Source organism: Pyxicephalus adspersus, chromosome 3 (assembly GCF_032062135.1).
Source record: "Pyxicephalus adspersus chromosome 3, UCB_Pads_2.0, whole genome shotgun sequence".
Classification (NCBI taxonomy): Eukaryota; Metazoa; Chordata; class Amphibia; order Anura; family Pyxicephalidae; genus Pyxicephalus; species Pyxicephalus adspersus.
Window position 1 is genome coordinate 83,275,873 of NC_092860.1, and position 19,181 is coordinate 83,295,053.

The following is a 19,181-nucleotide window of genomic DNA, read 5'->3' on the forward strand; positions in this document are numbered from 1 at the left end:
TTTATTTATAATCTCTACTGAACATTTCTTGCAAGCAGTAAGACCTTTCTCTCTGTTTCTTTTTTCTTACAGTTCTTCTGCAAGTGATCTCTCCAGTTACGAGCATGGGTACTTAAGACGAAGCCCTGACCAGTACAGCTCACGAGGAAGCATGGAAAGCCTGGACCACACTTCATCAGCATACCATTCATGTAATCTTTCACCTGCAAAGTCTACTAACTGCATAGATCAACTTGCTCATTTACATAGCAAAAGAGATTCTGCTTATAGTTCTTTCTCCACGAACTCCAGCATACCAGAATACCACCCTACCACATTTTGCAAGGAGAGATCCTATTCTATGGAAAGTATGTTGCCTCGGGGTAATTTACAAGAGGGTATTAAGCATGCGGACATTAGATATATCAAAACCGTTTATGATGCACAGCGTGGTGTCTCAGAAGAGTATGAAGTGAACTCATCTATGGTCAAAAACCGAGGTAGGCTTTCCAGCTGTCACCTTAAAAACACTGGCTCTGTGGGGAGATCCGAACAGAACAGAATTCTTTCAGAGACTGATATAGTTGGGAAAAGTCCTCCTATGCCACCCACACGGAGTGACAGTTATGCAGTAACAAGGCATCATGAACGGCCAAATTCTTTGTCTAGTTTGGATCAGAACAGGCTCTTACGGACACAATCCAATAGACCTGGAGCACATTCTGCAAGTGTCACATTCAATTCAAATCAACAGTTGAAAGCAGTGTTTGGTGAAGGACAGTTGCATACTGTACTTGAAAGAAGCCCAGAATGTAGCCCTATAATGAAACCTAAGCAGGTTTATTCACACCTTCCACAGCCTGGACAACCTATGCTTCCTACCGGGATTTACCCAGTACCATCTCCAGAACCACATTTTGCTCATGCTCCTCAACCTCTCAAAAATAATAATGGACGGCTTTACCCAGCATTAGCCAAAGAAGGAGCTCATAGTTCTTCATCTGTTGATCCTGGGATGAAATCTGCAAAAGGTAGCCATAATATTCAAAGCATTCCAACTAGGCCAAGCCCAGCAAACCAATCTTCTAACGTTGAAGAAACAAGAGAAGGTGGGCCTTCAAAATACATTCATTATAAACTTCATTTCTCTGATGACCCTGACATTCCCATTGGTTCCAAAAACAACACAGAAGATGAAAAAACTAATACAAAAATGAATCAGTCCTTAATGAATAAGTCCTTTAATAAAAATGATCAACTACCAAAACCAGAGTCTAAAATGGATGCAAAAGCAAATCAGGGAAATAATAGACAACAAGATAATGGGGATATGCAGGTATTCGCCAATAATGAAAGACTTAAAAGTCACACTGGGTTTGCATTACAGAATCAGGAAATTGCCTGTACAACAAACTCTGACATATCTACTATAGTAAGTGGCATGGAAACGCAAAGAAATAGCAGCAATCAAGATACAAACAAATATAAATACTGGGGTTTTCAGTACAATGCTGACACAAATCACAATGATAAACATGAAAACAGACAATCTGTCCATGTCTCTAATCACCAAAACAAACTAGAAGGCTCCATTTCCACAAAGCACACTGAAGATGCTGACAGCTCAATGATATATGTTACCAATAACCTACAGTCTCATGATCCCAAATCACCTCACAAAAATACTACTGACTTTACCAGAAGGCGACAAAGTTCAGGAAGCAGCAACAGTCTAACTTCTGCTAAGCAAGATGGCAAACAGAGGTCATCTGTTTTAGAAAAGATCAGCCAGATTGAGCAACGAGAGCAAGAGAATCAAAAGCCCCACACAACAAGCGGAAACATCTATGGTCAGCATTCAGGACAATGCACGAAAGGAGCAAACAGAGCATCTGTAAATAGCATTGAGGAATTAAGGAATAGGTTTAATTCCCAGGAACATGTGCAGAATGTTGAATACCGAAGACGCTCAGGTTCTCATACTACTGACAAAGGTTCTGGTGTGCACCAGTTAAAAAGAACTGGAAGTGTCTACAGTTCAAGATTAGGAGACATTCAGAAAGCAGCAGCTGAGGCTCAAATAGACAAGACCCGGGAGATTAATAGGGAGCCATGTGTTTTGCAAACCTTGCCAGGTAGTGATAAAACAACAGTTAATTCTCAAACAATGCCAAATAAAGAAGACCATTGGCAGAGCACCGCACAAGACACTTTAGGTTTTAGTAGGGCTTACAGAAACAGTATCAAAGATGCACAGTCCAAAGTCTTAGAAGCAACATCATACAGAAGAAAAGATCTGGAAATCAGCCCACCTCAATACAAAAAACCTGAAAACAGAGTAAAAAGACCTTCTTCAGCTATTCTGTATGGTAAGGCTGCTCCTGTATCGCCTCATGCGCCAAAAGAACGACACAGTGTCACACCCACAGAGACATTTGCAAAAAGCCAAGATTTTTATTGTCAAGAGGGGTCATCTCTATCAAACCAGGTAACTCGCATTGGAGCCAGAAGACGTTTAACAGCTGAACAGAAAAAGCGATCATATTCAGAGCCAGAGAAGATGAATGAGGTAGGAACATCTGAAAGTGAGTCATCATCTGTTGGTAGCCAAAAGAAAGGGCAGAACATCAGCTTTTTGGAACAAACAGTGGCGGACAGGCGCAGAATGTTTGAAAGAGATGGCAAAGCTTGTTCAACTGTTAACCTTTCTAAACCAGAGCTAAAACAGCTGCAGCAGAATGCCCTTGCAGACTACATAGAACGAAAGACTGGCCGAAGGCCTTCATCCCAGGAGCCTGGACTCTTAAAAGAGCGATCCCAGAGCACCTACTTCTCAGGAAGTATGATGGACAGCCAGAGTGTTTCTTCTACATCTAGCATGAATTCTCTACAAGATCATAATATACCATTCCACAGTTTGGATCTAAAGGATACATTGTCTAAAACTGGACGAGTTTCTTCCACTCTACCTCCTGGACTCACAGGCCTATTTGATTTAGCCAATTTAGAGAAGAAAAAAGAACACAAGGAAAACAGAGCTCGCACAAGTTCATTTGTTCAGCATCGTCTAGGCTTGGATTTTAAGTCTAGGACAGAAAGTAATAGTTCTTCCTCACAGAAACCTAAAGAAATCACTTCATCAAATCTATCAGAATTTTCAATGGTCTTATCAGAGCACAAGCCTGATAGAACAGCATCTGATCGAGATTTATATGTAAATTCTCAACAACCCACTGCCATCCATGTGAGATCCAGGTCTTCACCAGTCAACGAAAAGACAAACCAGGTATGTGAATTTAAATTCATTGTACAAATATTATCTTACTTTCTTTTAATATACCCTTTGTTTCTAAAATTCTTTACACCATGAAAATACAAGGCCATGACAGGAGTGTTCACTACAGAAGCCATTGGATTTTATATGGGAATAATTAATGGTCTTGAGTGCAATAATTTTATTACTGGGCAGGTCTATTATGCTAGCTTTTTAGAAACGAGAGAGCGATTAAAAAAATATGATTATTTTCCATACCAATCAACTGGGATTTTTTTCTTCTTAGTGGCTAAAATCAGCTCCAATTTCATACTCAAACAAAGCTTCTCTTCCTTAAAAACTATCAGCGTGATATTTAAATAACTGACAGTATATATACACAACACATTGGGTAATGCAACTTGTCAGCTTCCATATGTTATTTGTAGGATTTGATTGGAAAAAAACCTGACTAAATTTGTGTTTCATATTTTGCTCAAAATGGACGTATTTCACAAATGTTTATAGATCTCGGTTTGGAGCTTCTGCAGGCAGGTGTGTTCGATCACTTTATTATGGGTAGGATCCCAGGGCATCAGTATTTTTTTATGTTATGAAGTTCTATTAGGGCATCATCTTCTTTTGTTGAAAGCTTTGTCTGACTCTTTGACCCAAGCTAAGAGCCTGGTTTCCCTTCCAATATAACTGTTGTCTCTCTGGAGATTCTATAGCTGAATAGATGGCATTCTGGGGGAAGAATGCATCACTTTTTGTTACTAGTGATACTCTTTCTCAGGATGTTGGTTTCTGTACACACATTTATATTCCATTCACTTAAATTCACATCGTCATGCGTACTTCCAAGTGTATAAATTATTAAGGTGGATAAGTTAAATTCTTTATTATATTTAATATTAAGTTAACTATTAGTGCTAGTTATATGCATCATTACTTTACCTGTGCTACTGTTGTCTAAAGTGTTTACAATAAAACAGATCTGTAAGAATCTAATATCTAGAAATAGAGTCCTGTTGGATTTAGAAGAAAGTGGATACTGAACCTGCTTCACTATAAATTTATATATATAGTATGGATACTGCATGTAATTGTATTCAGTAGAATTTTAGTATTGCTGAGCATGAATCCTGGGACTGGGTTTCACCTATAAATATTTATTTTACGTGGATGCTCATATAATGCAGGAAACATATTATGGTTGTAATCACTTTTACAGTTCTTATACTTTATACATCACAATGTTAGTGTTGTTAGCAATGCTATTTGCATGTTTCTATGTAACTTTGTGAAAGGTGTGCCTACAAGAACAATAAACTAATCTAGATCAAGCCTCCAGGTTGCAATGCATGACCCTATCTACCCATGTATAGAAAGCTTTAAATCTGCTTTGTCTTTGTTCTGCTGCATTCACCCTAGTAAGAAAGTCACTAAAAATACTAATAGGATCCAAATATTATTAGCATTCTTAGATAACATTAGTTCCAGAATGGAGTACAAGTACATTCTCTATAATTGTACAGCAGTCCACTAGTAGCAGGTTAAGTATATAGAACATGTGTAAATTTCTTTAATATTCTGTCCTAACCTGTTGAACCTGCTTACATACAACCATTTGCATACCATTGGTACTATGACATTTCAAAAGAAATGCTGATAAAAAGAAAAGTAATGAAATCTGAGCTAAATATGCTTTTGTGGTGACAGACTAAAAAAATCCACCAAAAAATTATAATGATTTTTTAAATTCTTTGTTTCATGTTCCCAGGGAATAAAATATTAAACCTATTCTGCCATGCCCAGCAAATCTACCTTTCTTTATATTAAAATAAAATGATTAAAAGAACAAAATATAGTGGATGCCTTTGCTGAGATGTCTATTTATGAAATCCAGGTCACCATACTAGCTAGCCTTAATACTGCAATACCTTTCTGACCAGGAACAAGTGTGCAGATCAAGAAATTTGACTTGGGGCTTCAATTGTAACTAGTCATAAAGCCCAAGGAGATCTGTAATAGCAGTTCCCATATTTGTTAAATCATGTTTATTTTAAAGCCCATGCATAATTGGGGGAAAAATATGCTGCCAAACAGCATTCTGCTCATCTTATTTTATTTTACATCCAGCTTATCTCCAACACAGTAACATTTCAGTCTCCGACAGTATGCTGAACAGAAGAACATTTAGAGAGCAGTCTCTGCCACCATGGTCCCACAGGATGCCTCCCCTAGCCAACCCACCCCCAACCTCCTAGTGAGTTGGATTAATGACTATGCAATCAGCAGGGGGCATTGAGCTTTACACAGCAAACCTCCTCCAGCTTTCTGACCTGGATCACAAAATAAAAAGAAAACATGCACACTTCTTATTATACACTAAAAATACACTTTTTCATTTGGCTTTATCTATGATATGACAGATAATGTAGCATTTACTGTTTTTATAGTAAAAATGCTTAAGGTGATTGTAGATATGTGCAGTAAGTACTATCCGTGATAGTTTCTTATATGCACTAACAGTTACATTTTGGGAACAAGCTTTGGAAAGAAGTAGGGGTAGACCAATAAAAGTTAGTCCAACAGTAGGTGCAAATAAAAAAACCTTAAATAAAAAAATAAAAAATAAATCAGGCACAGTACCGAACTGTAATTTAGTAACAATATTAATTTACCAAACCATTTATATTATATTTTATTATATTATATTTATAATACATTTTAATTGACAAAAGCATAGGAAACAAACAGGGTTTATTCACATGACAGCACATTTTCCTAACCAGATAAACTGGCAGATTTTGTTTAGCTCAGCACAAACATCTGAAATATTGTTGATTACGCACTCAATTTGAGTTTGAGTTTAGGAAGTATGTGGGAATGAAGCTGAACATGTGGGATTAGAATCTTTGCATTCGCTTAATTGCATTTATTAAGGGGTAAGATACAAAAATGTCTAACTAGGTCAGAGCAAAATCTGAAAATCTGTTCCCAAGCATACTGTATTCATATGACAACTTTGTAACATTTAACTTCCATTTAAGCATCCATTTCTTCTCCTTTGTTACATAATACATAATATATGGTGTCACAAATCCTAAAATTTCACAAAATAACGTTAGCATCATCATTATATATTAGGTTACATAGTTGTTACAAAAAGCAAACAAAGCTGAAAAGCACATAAAATTTGTGCCTCTCAGGGTAGGTTAGCTAAAACCGATGGCCAGCAATGTAAGAATTCCTTCCAGTGAGCACCTGGCCAATGTACTGTGATTTGTGGATATTGTAATTATTGTCAGGGATTCCCCAAGACCTGAAAGTTATTTCAAGTGTTCCCCCATAATAAAAAGATAGAGAAAGGCTGCTCTAGATCCCAGTTGTCTGAAGATAGTAATGAGAACCTTATTCATTACTATGCTATGTGGATGAGAAAACACATAACAATCAAAGTGCAACTTCCAACTCACAGCTGGAAGAAAGCAGGCCAATTCCAGGGATGAGCAAGGAAAATGCACATTTAACAGTATCTTGGTGAAATTAATATTATTAATAATAATAATATTAATAATCAGGATTTATACAGCGCCAACATATTACTCAGCGCTGTACATTAAATAGGGGTTGCCAATGACAGACGAATACACAGGAGGAGGAAAAGAGCCCGCCCCAAAAAGCTCACAATCTAGGAGATACAATCTTTTATTTAGAGCAGAACTCAAATATATAACATGGTCACTGTGAAAGTTTGAATTTTTACGCCCTCAAAATACCATTACAATTGTGTTAAGTTTGACTATCAAACCTCCATAAAGAATATTTGTATAAGCTATAGAGAGAGAGGCAGCACACACATATCACATGTACGTGTCATGTGATGCCACTGTGACCACATGACCCAAGATACCCTGCTGCTTCCTTTCTGGCAAGGCAGAGTAGGCCTTGTGTGTGGGCCTAATATGGGTCAGTTTCTCACACACAATAAACATAACATACCGTAGGCTGGCGATTAGCATTAAAAGACCATTTTTATGTTAATTGAATGGACTATTTAAAAACGATTACTCGCAATTTTCATTTGAGGTGTATTTATTTAAACCTTTGGGTAAAATTAAAGAGCTTTTCATTTTATATAGTGTTAGGAAGCACTTAGGTATTGGGTATTTCCTGCTGTTCTTTTACCCAGCGTGTTTCCTCAGATTTTCTATCCTAAAAGCAATGGCTACTAAGACTAAGTTGTGAGCGGACATTTATGTTGAATTTTAACTTTTGACAAATAATTATTTTATTGTTTGTGTCCCCATTGGAGAGATTAGAAGGGGTTTTCTTACCTAATAACCCATTCACCTAAGAGTGCCTAGCCAGCAGGATCTCAACTAATAAGCTTAACATATGACCCATCACCTAAATTTAACCTAATTTTTATTGGTAAATAAAGCGGTATCTGTACACCTCATATACCTATCCATGAGAGAGAAAACACAAATCTGATTGGGTATTTTCAAATGAACATGGCAGAGATAGCTTGGGGAGTAACCATCCTACAATAGTAAATAAGTATCATACTGGAACCATTTAGTTTAATCTTTACAAGTTCAAGGCTATAATTAGTGCACACTGCACAGATTTGTACTTGTAAAGCCAACTCTTTATAGATCAGCGAACATCAAAACTGCCAGGAACTTATCTGTCAATGAATTAAGTTGTTAACAATTATGCTGGAAGAGATTAAGATATTTTTACCGAGCCAACAAACATGAAAAAGAGCCAAAAGGAAGTTTGACTCCTGCTAAATTGCTCTAATTAAAGCTCTGTTAAAAGTACATGCTACATCTCAGTACAGGAAGATAAGATGTGTTTCTTTGATAGAGATATCGCGCAAATTCTACTGTTTTGCTGAGCGCAATATGGCAATCAGCAGCAAAAAGATACACAATAGTAAAAGATACTGTATGTCTATCACTTCATATGCCTCATTATAACATTTACAACAACATACAGCCCCTTGCTATAGCTGTGGGTAATACTGTATATTCCTATATACCTATCTCTTAAGGTACTTTCTAATCAGTAGACTTATAGAAGTATAGGAATTGCCTATACCAAGGCAAGGAAACATGCATTGCATTAAGATAAATACATGTATGTGCCATATAGTGCTTTCTCAATTTTATATGTGTAAATTTATAATACAACAACAAACATTGTGGTGCTTTGTGGTTCTTGTTCGGTGGCACCCACAGTTTACACAAATGCACCTGCTGCTTGGCTCGTTTGCAGTGCATGGCATAAAAATTAACGAGGCCCAGAACTTTAGCCTGTGGCAGGGCCCATTGCAAATAAATAACCCTGCTCAGTGCAATGCCAAATAATATAGATCAATGCACTTGAATATGTTTGCAACTGTGAGTCCTTTACGTGAAACTTCTTTCAGGTTTTATTGTTGTTTACCTGTAAAAAGAATTTCCCTCTCCTGTCTTAGCATTCACTATCCCTAAGACAGAAATTAGAGAAAATGCTGCTGTCTTCTTTGATAGCATGGTTCCTGCAGAGGATTTTACAACCTGGCTTGCAAGTATATAGCGCACTCGTCAATATTAAACTGACATTTTTCTGCCATTAGTTTTAGCAGCTTATGTAGCTAGTCGGTAAATTCTTTAGCTATATGCACCCATATGCTGCATGCTCTTTTACTTAGAGTGGGGAAAGATAATCTCCTCTGCTCGGTCTTAAAGAGAAAGTAAATCCAAACTTCACCCAAAACAAAAAAAAAACCCTGCTCTCAAGCCTGTAGAGCAGTTGATCGGTCCGAAAGTCTCTACGATTGGTTCCAGCATCGTCCCAGCTTCCGACTTCGTGCCGGAGCACCAGGTGCTGCCATCTTCTCCTCTTCTTCCAGGTTCATCTTCCTACGTCACCCGACACAGGCGCGAGATCAGGTGATGTAGATATGTAAAAACGTACTCACGCATGCACAATGAGATCAACATTTTTTTTTCCCTTTTGACCAAAGAGCTCTTGGCTTAGGTATCCCGGAGGGCTTTGTGCTCCCATTCATTCATTACCTAGGCTAGAGGTCAGCAAACTCCAGCCTTTAGGCTGATATTGCCTAGCCAGAAATTTGTTCTGGCCTAACGCCCCCTGGCCGATCCGGCCTAATCTGGCAAACCGCGGCGGAGGCGGAACAAACTGCCGGAGCTTCGCACCTGCATGCGACTCTTAGGCCTCAGTGTTGTGGCTCCTTTCCCTATTTACCGTGGCCGGCGTTAACACTTCCGCTGCCAGGGTAAACATTCCCTCATCCATTGGGGAACAGTCCCTCTCCTCCGCAATACATACCTATTTCCTTTCAAGGGGCAATCCTGGTGAAGGCGGAGCCAGGACTCGAGAGAGAGTCTGGCCAAGTGTGCTCCTCCCTACCCCTAAAATGGTCTAATGGCCAAAAAAGTTTGCTTACCTAGGCAATCGAGAATTAGGGGGCCATGCTGCACCCTTTTTAAAACAAAAAAAAAAAAAACAGAATTTTCACCTTGCATAAAAGGGTTGTGTACTCTGTTATGTAAAGTGAAAATTCTGAGTTTAGTTACGCCATAATTACTATCTGTATTACCATTAAAGAGAATTTTCCTCATTCCTTGTCACACTGATGGCAATAAAGAGAATAAGATTTCTCCAATAGGGACACATACAGCAATAAAAAACACTAAAGGTTAAGAGGCCCTGTTAATCTTTACAAAAGTCAAATTATGAATTTTTTTGAACACCGATAGTAAAGATGTTGGGGCCTATTTGGAAAGCAGTGAATCTGACATGTAGTTTAACATTCCCTGAAAACCTTCCAGGTTCATGTGTTTCATTGACAGTAATTGAATCTCCGCCAGGGAATGTTTCAGTGAATGTTAGTTTCAATGCTTAATATGTAAACCCCCATTGTGTCATTTTTTGTGCGTCTTACAGGTTTTAAATTCTCTGTAGGATTGGAAACCCCACTTGAATCAGGTGAGATGTAAGTCAGAAGGAGGTCAAGCACAGATTGCATTCACCTTTAAATGAATTCTGAAAGATTTCAAATTATGCCAGTGAAATCACAGGCAAATGCACAGGCATTTATAAAGAGAGAGACAGAGACCAAATCTTAGGACGTATGCAGTTAGTACAATCCTAGTGTGTCACTACCACACAAGTACTGCAAGTTCAGTATTAACACAGCTCAACAAAAAAAAATGTTTATCACTTGCCAAGGATTTTTCAATATATTTAGTTTATTTCAGGTCTGCTAAATCTAGAAATGACATCAGTTTCATTGAATTGGCTCCAGTTCTTGTGAAACAGCACATTATTATCGATCTTTTTTTACACCAATGTTTTGCATTTTATATATTATAAATGTAGCTTTATTTTCATGAAACTTTCATTTTCCTTCTTTTTATTCATACATTTTTTTTACAGAAATATGAGTTCTTCAAGAAGTAGTTTAAATGACCCTAATGTATTTTGCTACATTTGTGGTGAATATTCTCAGCAAAACAGAGAAGAACATTACAGAATTTATGAAACAAGCATATCTTGCATATTTTGGTATTAAACTGGGGGACCAATATAAGTATTAGGCTCCCCATATGGTATTCGAAACATGTGTAGAGTGTCTACGTCAGTTGAAAACAGAAAAGTTTAAAATTTGGTGTACCTATGGTATAGCGAGAGCCCAAAAACCATATTGATTGTTATTTTTGTGCTGTGAATGTAAAAGGTTTCAATCGTTACAAGCAAATCAAGTGGGAATCCCCTGAATTGGAATCAGCCAGACAACCTGTGCCGCATGATGCTGATGTTCCCATACCAGTCTTCACTACACTCCCTGAACTTCGTGTATCTGACATGGAGGAAATACAAGGTTTGGAGTGTAATCCAGGAGTTAGCAGTGGAAGTGAATATGAAGGAAGTGACTCATCAAACCAGCAGTTCTCCCAAAAAGAGCTCAATGATTTAATTTGAGACCTAAGTCTGTCAAAACAAGCATAAAAAGATAAACGATAAAAGAAAAGAACTGGCTGAGACTGGAAGAATAACGTAAAATAACGGTTTATAGGACAAGAGGTGACACTCCTACCATATTTCAGTGAAGATGGAGACTTCATGTACTGTTGTAACATCCCTGGACTACTAGCCCATATGGCAGTACCAGAATACTGACCAGAAGACTGGCGGCTTTTCATAGACAGTTCCGCTCGAAGTTTGAAATCTTTTTTACTGCATAATGGCAACTGCTATGCATCAATTCCAGTTGGTCACTCAACAAAACTTAAAGAAGAATATGAACATATCCAAATGGTCTTACAAAAGCTTTGCTATCATGAACACTAATGGTCCATATGTGTTGATTTAAAAATGATGAACTTCTTACTTGCACAGCAAAGTGGATACACAAAGTAGCCATGTTACATCTGCTTGTGAGATAGTAGAGCAAAGCAGGATCACTGGAAAAAAATGACATGGCCTCCAAGGGAAAACATGAAAAATGATGCAGCGCACATCATTAACGAGCAAATGGCTTTAAAAAATTGGGTGCTACTATGAGAATAAAGGTACACTATCTCCATAGCCATTAGCGAAAATTTCCAGAAAACCTTGGCGATTTCAGTGAGCAAACAGGGGAGAGGTTCCATAAAGATATAAAGGTGATGGAAGAAAAGTATCAGGGCAGATGGGATAGACACATGATGGCAGACTACTGCTGGGGACTTCAATGTGATTGTCCTGATTAGTATTAAAGGAAATCATACAAACAGAATTTTTCAATGACTTCTTTGTTATTAGTTCTGTAAATATACTGAATATAGAATATATTGTCATTAAGAACTTCATAAATTAATTTTTGTATACGTAGGCACCTCATGTGATCATTAATTTACCATGAGGTTAATATTGAGGTCAGTATTTCAAAAATTAGAGCCAATCAAGCAAAACCAATACATATTTGGAATCTGTACATCAAACATAACCTAAAATGACATGTTTGTTGATCAGTGTAATTAAACAGAGATGGTGGCATATGTAAACTCTGAGCACCTAAAACCCCCTGCACTTTTTATCTTTGGAGTCTTATCACAAAAGTCTATATGTGAAAAAATATACATCAATATATATGTTGCATTGTCTGGCTAGGCTTATACATGTTTCCTTGTCTGTCTCTCTGTGTGGTCTGTTGTAAAATTGATATATTTAACAATGTAATCCAAATGTATGGGTGTTTTTCTATTTCTTGTTGTTTTGTTGTTCTTAATTAGTTTTTTTTATTTTATTTTTAACTATGTGCTATCAAGCATAGCTGTGCAATATTTAAATATCTCTATAGCATACTCCTTAAAATGAATAATTATTTTATCATTAAATGAATAGATGCACTTAGTGATAATTTTTAAATGATACCCAAATGAAAAAAAGTATTTCTATAACAGCTTAACAGTCCTTAGTCACTACATTGGTTTTTATAAAGCTTTTCATATTGAGTTGCTGCCAATAATTGATAGTTTATTTTAGAGATCACAGTTTGCTGGTTATAATAGGGCAGCATGCTTAGCACTCTGGCCCTTGCAGGTTCTCCCCGTGTTTCTTCCGGGTACCCTGGTTTCCTCACACATTCCAAAAACCTGCAATTAGGTTATTTGGCTTCTCCACAAAATCGACCTTAGACTGTATTAATGACAGCTAGTGATATACCTATGGACCTACGGACAGAGCTGTGTAACATGTCGGCGCTAAATAAATACTGAGTATTAATAATACAAATTATTCTGCCACATATTCAGCAGCAATTGGAAAGGGATAGAACTTCTGCCAATTGCTTTCCAAGTTGCTGACCCAAAAACACATTTTTGTCATTTTTCAATGTCAACTGACTACTTCAATACTGGTATAGATATAGACTGAATCTTCCCAGTGAGGACCCAGACAGCACTTACTCTGCCCAAAGAAAAACTTGTGTCTTGTGATCTGCATATAATCCCATAGCTGCGGATAAACTAAATGTGACAAAAGAAAATGTATAAGATATAAGACTCTTTTCTAAATTCACTTTAACACATACAGGGAGATTCTGTGCAGTAAAATTCCCAGGCAGTGTGTAGTGATGGCTTTCTAATTGGTGACGTCAGCACATTGCTGGGGTTCCTGAGAGAAGCTTGGAATCCCCTAATATGGTGCATACTTTCTGCATGACAAGATGAAACTGCAAGGCCAGAGGGAGGCATTGACAGTGCTGATATATACAGCAGTGCTATAACTCCCTAGATAAAATGACATGTTTAGAAATAGTAATATGACTTCACTGATACAAAGATGTTTCTTCTATGTAACCCACAGCAGTTTTATTTCAAATGTTACCAAACATTATTAACTTTATATTTAATACAAACTGACAGACATTTGTAAAATCTCTTTTTGCCCACTTAAAGGGAAAGTATATTGTGTTTCAGTTTTTCAGTCATTACTATAGTGTTTATCTTAAAGTGATTTATGAGGTGACCTTAACATTTTTAAAAGCTTATTCATCCATATATTTGTGATTATATAAAAGCTGAATTCCAGTCTTACCTTCAGTCCTACACAGTTGTACAGGCTCCTCTGCCCCCTACTGATAATGTATTATTCTGATTTTACTGCATTCACAGTGTGCATTAGAACCTGCAGTACATCAGATATCTAACTATTCCCACTGACCCACCATTTTCATTGATTGGATTTTTCATTTTTCACATGTTGGCATTACCTAGGATGGTCTGCATGTGTAGTCTGTACAACACCCCGCCAGCTCCTCCAAACAGCCATGATCTGTTTGTATTGCATAAAGAAAAATCTCCCATAAGGGCGACATCATCATCCTTTAAAGTAGTCCAAATCTAATTTGCATGTGCTTCAGCACAGTACTCGGACTGTCATCTCAGAAAGATTTGGAGTAATCCACATTTCAGAAATGCATGATCTTTGCATTGCAGGACCACCAACTGACCCCACTATACTAGGACTGCAAAATGCTGAATTCAAATCAAATTTAGGTACTTGCACAGTTTGCTTAAAAAATTATATGTATCAGGCAAAATAACAAGCAAATAGTTGCAGAAAGTTGTTTTTTATATGCCTGCAGTTTAATTTTGAGTACTAAAAAATGATAAATTCTAAGTGTTAGCAACCTGTAACAATATACCTGTGCAGTTAATTCCTGAAACTCTAAAAAGTCAGTATATTGTTAATTAAAAAACAATAGTGAACAGTGCAAACCACATGGAGACCCTTTACATTGCTATGCTGCTTATACATTTATTTTATTACTACATTTTCTGTTTATCCTGTTTGTTACCCTATCCACTCTTGATATGAATACCTGGTTAGAAAATCTGATACATACCTTGTCATACCCTGGCTTCAATAAAATAAATTCTGACCTTAATCAGATCTTATCACACTTAATCAGTTCATATCACTCCCTGTGGATCTGTACATCCTAACTATGTGTGTGCATTGGACAATATTACATTCAGAGCAGATAGTAGTATCTGCATTCATTGTTCTGTGTTACCTCAGGCATTATACAAAAGTTTAATTGCTTTTCAAATTAGCTAGTATAATATGACAATAACCTGCAGCAATCAATACCTGATTAAATTTCATTGAGGAAAATTAAAAACTACTCATACAATGACAGCGTTAGTTTGTGTGTGGTCAGGGTCAGTTGCCAAAATCCTAATAATCCGGCCTGCATGACCTGTGCACTATGACCCTGTGTGAATGCAGCAAAATCAGACACAGCTTTGAAATCCACATTTTATATAGGGAACACTTGTAGTCTTCAGTCAGGCTTAATGTGGAGGGAAACAATGCAAAAGCACAACTGGTGAAAAGGGACTTAGCGTTGTCAATTTTTGATTGAAGGTGTCTGAACAAAGATGTTCATAGCAGGATCACCAAACATTATTTTAACAGAAGGCACATTGAAAATTACTTTTGAAATGATATGTTAAAGCTTATATGTGCTTTGGGCATTTCGTTTACATGTCCTTTAAATAGTTTCTAACAAGTTGTCATGTTTTATTTATTACAGGATTTTATGGTGAGGAGGGAATCTCTTCTTATGAAGCAAGCATCTTACAGTTCAAGTAAAGAATTTCGGTAAGATAATAGATCATAGATAACTGGATAGTAATTGTTCCACTTGTAAATATAATACAATATATCTCATGTGCCTTTAGTACTTTCTGAAAAACATATCTGTAAACTCGGCACATTAAAGGGTACTTATAGAAACCTTTTCATAACTCAATTGTTGGTCTTTATGGGACCCCAGTACTCCTTTACTCCTCACTGAGCACTGCCAAATGCTGTAATGTAAAGCTGCAGGGAAATGCAACTTTTTCTAGATTATGTGGGAAGTTATGTTACTTTTGGCCCCCTAGTAGCTGTGTTCAGTTTTTGACAGGTTAGGCTGGCCAAACCTTTCTCATTAGACCTTGTTCTCTAATGTCACTGGGATTTGGTCAGGAGTAGGGATGGGCAAGAATGCCTCTGGCATCTTCACAAAATTTTCTTCGAACTTCCGATGGTTCTGCAAAATTACGGCAAACCTATTTTGCGAAACCATCGGAAGACTGAGGAAATTATAACAGGGGATTCACAGGATTCCCTGGGAATCCTCCTGTTTGCGATCCCCAGGGCACTAGAGGTTAATTAACCTCTAGTGCCTGGGGATCTTCTCAATAAATGTGGCCGTGGCCACATTCATTGAGAACAGTGTGCGATCCCCGGCACTAAAGGTTATCAGCATCATGCAGCCCTGTAAATCCTCCTGTTTGGCGAGAGCTCAACCTCTCAGCGAATCAGAAGGCTGTTCTCGCTTACAATTTCGGTAAGCAAGAAAGGCCAGATTCGCCGCAAAATCGAACCTAATATTCTCACTCGCTCAGCCCTAGTCAGGGCCAAGTCTAGCAAAGAAGTGGTAATGAAGATGAGAAGCAATAACATTTTAATAGTGCAGATAATTGTTTGGGTTATACTTTATATACATAATTTAACCAGTTCAGAAAATTATTAGTGACAGGATTTACCTGATTTGTACATTTATATAGTCACATACACCTTGATAATTCTATTATACATATCATTTATTATAGGGGCATTGGGAAGCTCTGAAGCTCTGCTTTGTACTGTTCTAGTAGGTTTGCTTAGATGAGACCTTTCTTGCAAATAAAAAGCCAGTATGTTTTGACAATTTGGCTGATTGAAAATTGGTAAGATAATGAATATGGGAAAGATATAGCTGTGCAATCAACTTATCTCTCAGTGTAGATAGTTCAACTGCTCCAATTTCTTGCACATAATCCATCAGCTGATGTATTTGGCAACATGACCCTTGATAATCAGGACTGTGGCTATTGTCGATATCCACCAATCAGGTTCAAGTCACCATTTTGGAAAAAAAAAACATCCAACAAGCTATGAGAGAAAATCCTTTGCACGTGCGATTTCTTACTTCTTCAGTGTGTTTGTATGAAATACTACAGGAAATCTTAGCTTGACAAACTTCTAAACCTTTACATTTTAACCTAGTTTATTTTAGTTTCTTATGATTTCTTTGTCTATATTTAGTTCCTTTAGAAGTAAAAATGAAGATTATCCAGAAACAGCACCTTCTGAAACAGCGATTCAACTACATCACAGCCACCAGTTTTCCACCGAAGGAGAAAGCATGGTTCCTCCATCAAATAAGATTGTTGATCAGAGTAGTATGAAAATTCAGAGCCATTTAGAACCACAGCATATTAATGTTCAGAGCACAAGACTGGCCACTTTACCTTCACCAGGTAACCTTAGTCCATCTAAAAGTGTACAAGATTTACCGAGTGACAAGACGCCAGATATTGCTGAAGATGTAAATGCTGAAAACAGAACTACTAAAATGTCTTCATTTGAGACTAAAAATAAAGGTGACATGGATTTAAGTTTTTACAGTAATAACCATAACAAACTTCATGTAAAAACAACTCCACCACAGAGGCCTCCACCACCAAAAGTCAGGGGCTTAAATTTAACAAAAGAAGTAAACATGTCACAAAACACCACTTCTGGACAAAAAGTTTCTTCTGGTTGGAAAAGCAATACAATGTGGAGCAGCAGTTCATCAGAGTCTGAAACTCCTTCTCTCCACAGGAATATATCTCTCCGTATATCGGAATCTGGTCTCCAGTTATCTCCTGTGGTTGGGAATGATGATGTGGATGATGAAGTATTTGTTAAGGACCAAGAGTTGCAAACATGCCCTGAAATCCCATTTATTCCCCCATCCCCACCTCCATTCCCACCTCCAACTCTGGAAGATGCTCTTTTGAAGGAAAAGCAAGAGAAAATGCAAACTTCGATGGCCGCCCCCACCCAGCATTATGAACGGAATGTAAGAGAAGACCAGAAAGAAATGTAAGTGTTAGCCACAAAGTACATTGTGTATACAAGTGTGGTTAGCTTGGGATATAAACATAAATAACTTGACATATAAAACTGGTAGATTATTAGTTGACAAATGTCTCCTATGTACTAAAAAACTTGCATACTCTAAAAATGACAGAGGTTATTATTTAATGTCTTTCTTTTCTCCCATGTGCATTTTTGTCTGCTGGCACTGGGGTCAGGGAACACAAGAGTCAAGGGAAAACAAATACTCTGTATAAAAAATGCATGTACATTACAATATTCCCTAATGTCCATCCTTCAATTGTGGACATTTGTATATATAGCAGTGGTAAAACCGCGCTAGGCATTTTTTATTGCCTGTGTCCTATTGGAGATTTTTTTTGGTTTTATATCCCATGGACACAGTAGAAAGTAAGCTGAATCCCTTAGATGTAAAATTAAATTTTTCTTGACAACAAATCTGAGAACTGTACCATTTAGGGTCGTTTCTCACTTTATATAGTAATAATTACAAATCGAAAGGGTATATCTTTCAAACAGAAAGCAAAATTACTTGATAGGTTAAGCATATTTCTTCTATATGTTATCCAAAATTAGAAAAAAACAAAAAATACACTTTAACAAAGCACTATCACCTTGCCTTTGCTGAACAAAGATGTTTTGCTTCACATTCAATCTGGAACATTCATATTTAGGATTCTTTTGGGGGCCAAAAAAAAAAGAACGTTGGAGCCAGATTTGGCTCCTGAGCCAGAGTTTGACACCCCTGGTCTAAAGGATCCTAAGATAAGAAATCCACTAGGAGACACTGGTGTTTTAAGGATGGTAAAGTAAAAGTGTAAATCACAGTAATACAGAAAAAGTGGTATATAACTGCATATAGAAATCGACAAACCAAGTTTTTTATATGCTGAACAAAAGAAAAATAGTAACACCTTTTTTTCTAGAGATATCAATAGTTGCCAGGTAAACATGGTATATACTGTATGCAGCTCTGTTAGTGTTGCCCCTTTTCAGAGAGTAGGACAAGTGTTCTGGTTGTGTATATATAGTAGGTTAGACTTTTTTTTATGTCTGTATAGTTTAGATCATGCAGTGTCACCATCACGTTTGTGCAGTTTATTCCTGAGACTCTTATAAAGTCAGTATATTGTTAAATAAAAAATAATAGTGAACAGTGCAAACCACAAGCAGACCCTTTACATTGCTATGCTGCTTATAAATTTATTTTATTATTACATTTTCTGTTTATCCTGTTTGTTACCCTATCCACTCTTGATATGAATACCTGGTTAGAAAATCCGATACTTTTAAGTGTAGGGAACATGTGACTTCCCTCACTTCCCATGATTCAGTGCTGGGTTCCTGAACAGCCAATGGCCAGGCCTGATTGTTGCCAAATGAAAACATAGAAAGAGTCCTAAAAGCCATGTTATCTGGAAATAATGCTTCAGTGACAAAAGCAGGCAACCGGAAACTT

At 37.2% G+C, this 19,181-nt stretch overlaps 1 protein-coding gene across 3 annotated transcripts in view; it reads left to right on the forward strand.

Moving 5' to 3' along the window:
• Nucleotides 1-19,181, forward strand: part of SHROOM3 (shroom family member 3) — a 172,341-nt gene that overhangs the window by 142,126 nt on the left and 11,034 nt on the right. For all 3 annotated transcript variants that reach the window (XM_072405481.1, XM_072405482.1, XM_072405483.1), the window contains 3 exons: nucleotides 73-3,265; nucleotides 15,342-15,409; nucleotides 16,883-17,707. In XM_072405481.1, coding sequence (XP_072261582.1) covers nucleotides 73-3,265; nucleotides 15,342-15,409; nucleotides 16,883-17,707 — 4,086 coding nt within the window. The remainder of the gene's footprint in view (nucleotides 1-72; nucleotides 3,266-15,341; nucleotides 15,410-16,882; nucleotides 17,708-19,181) is intronic.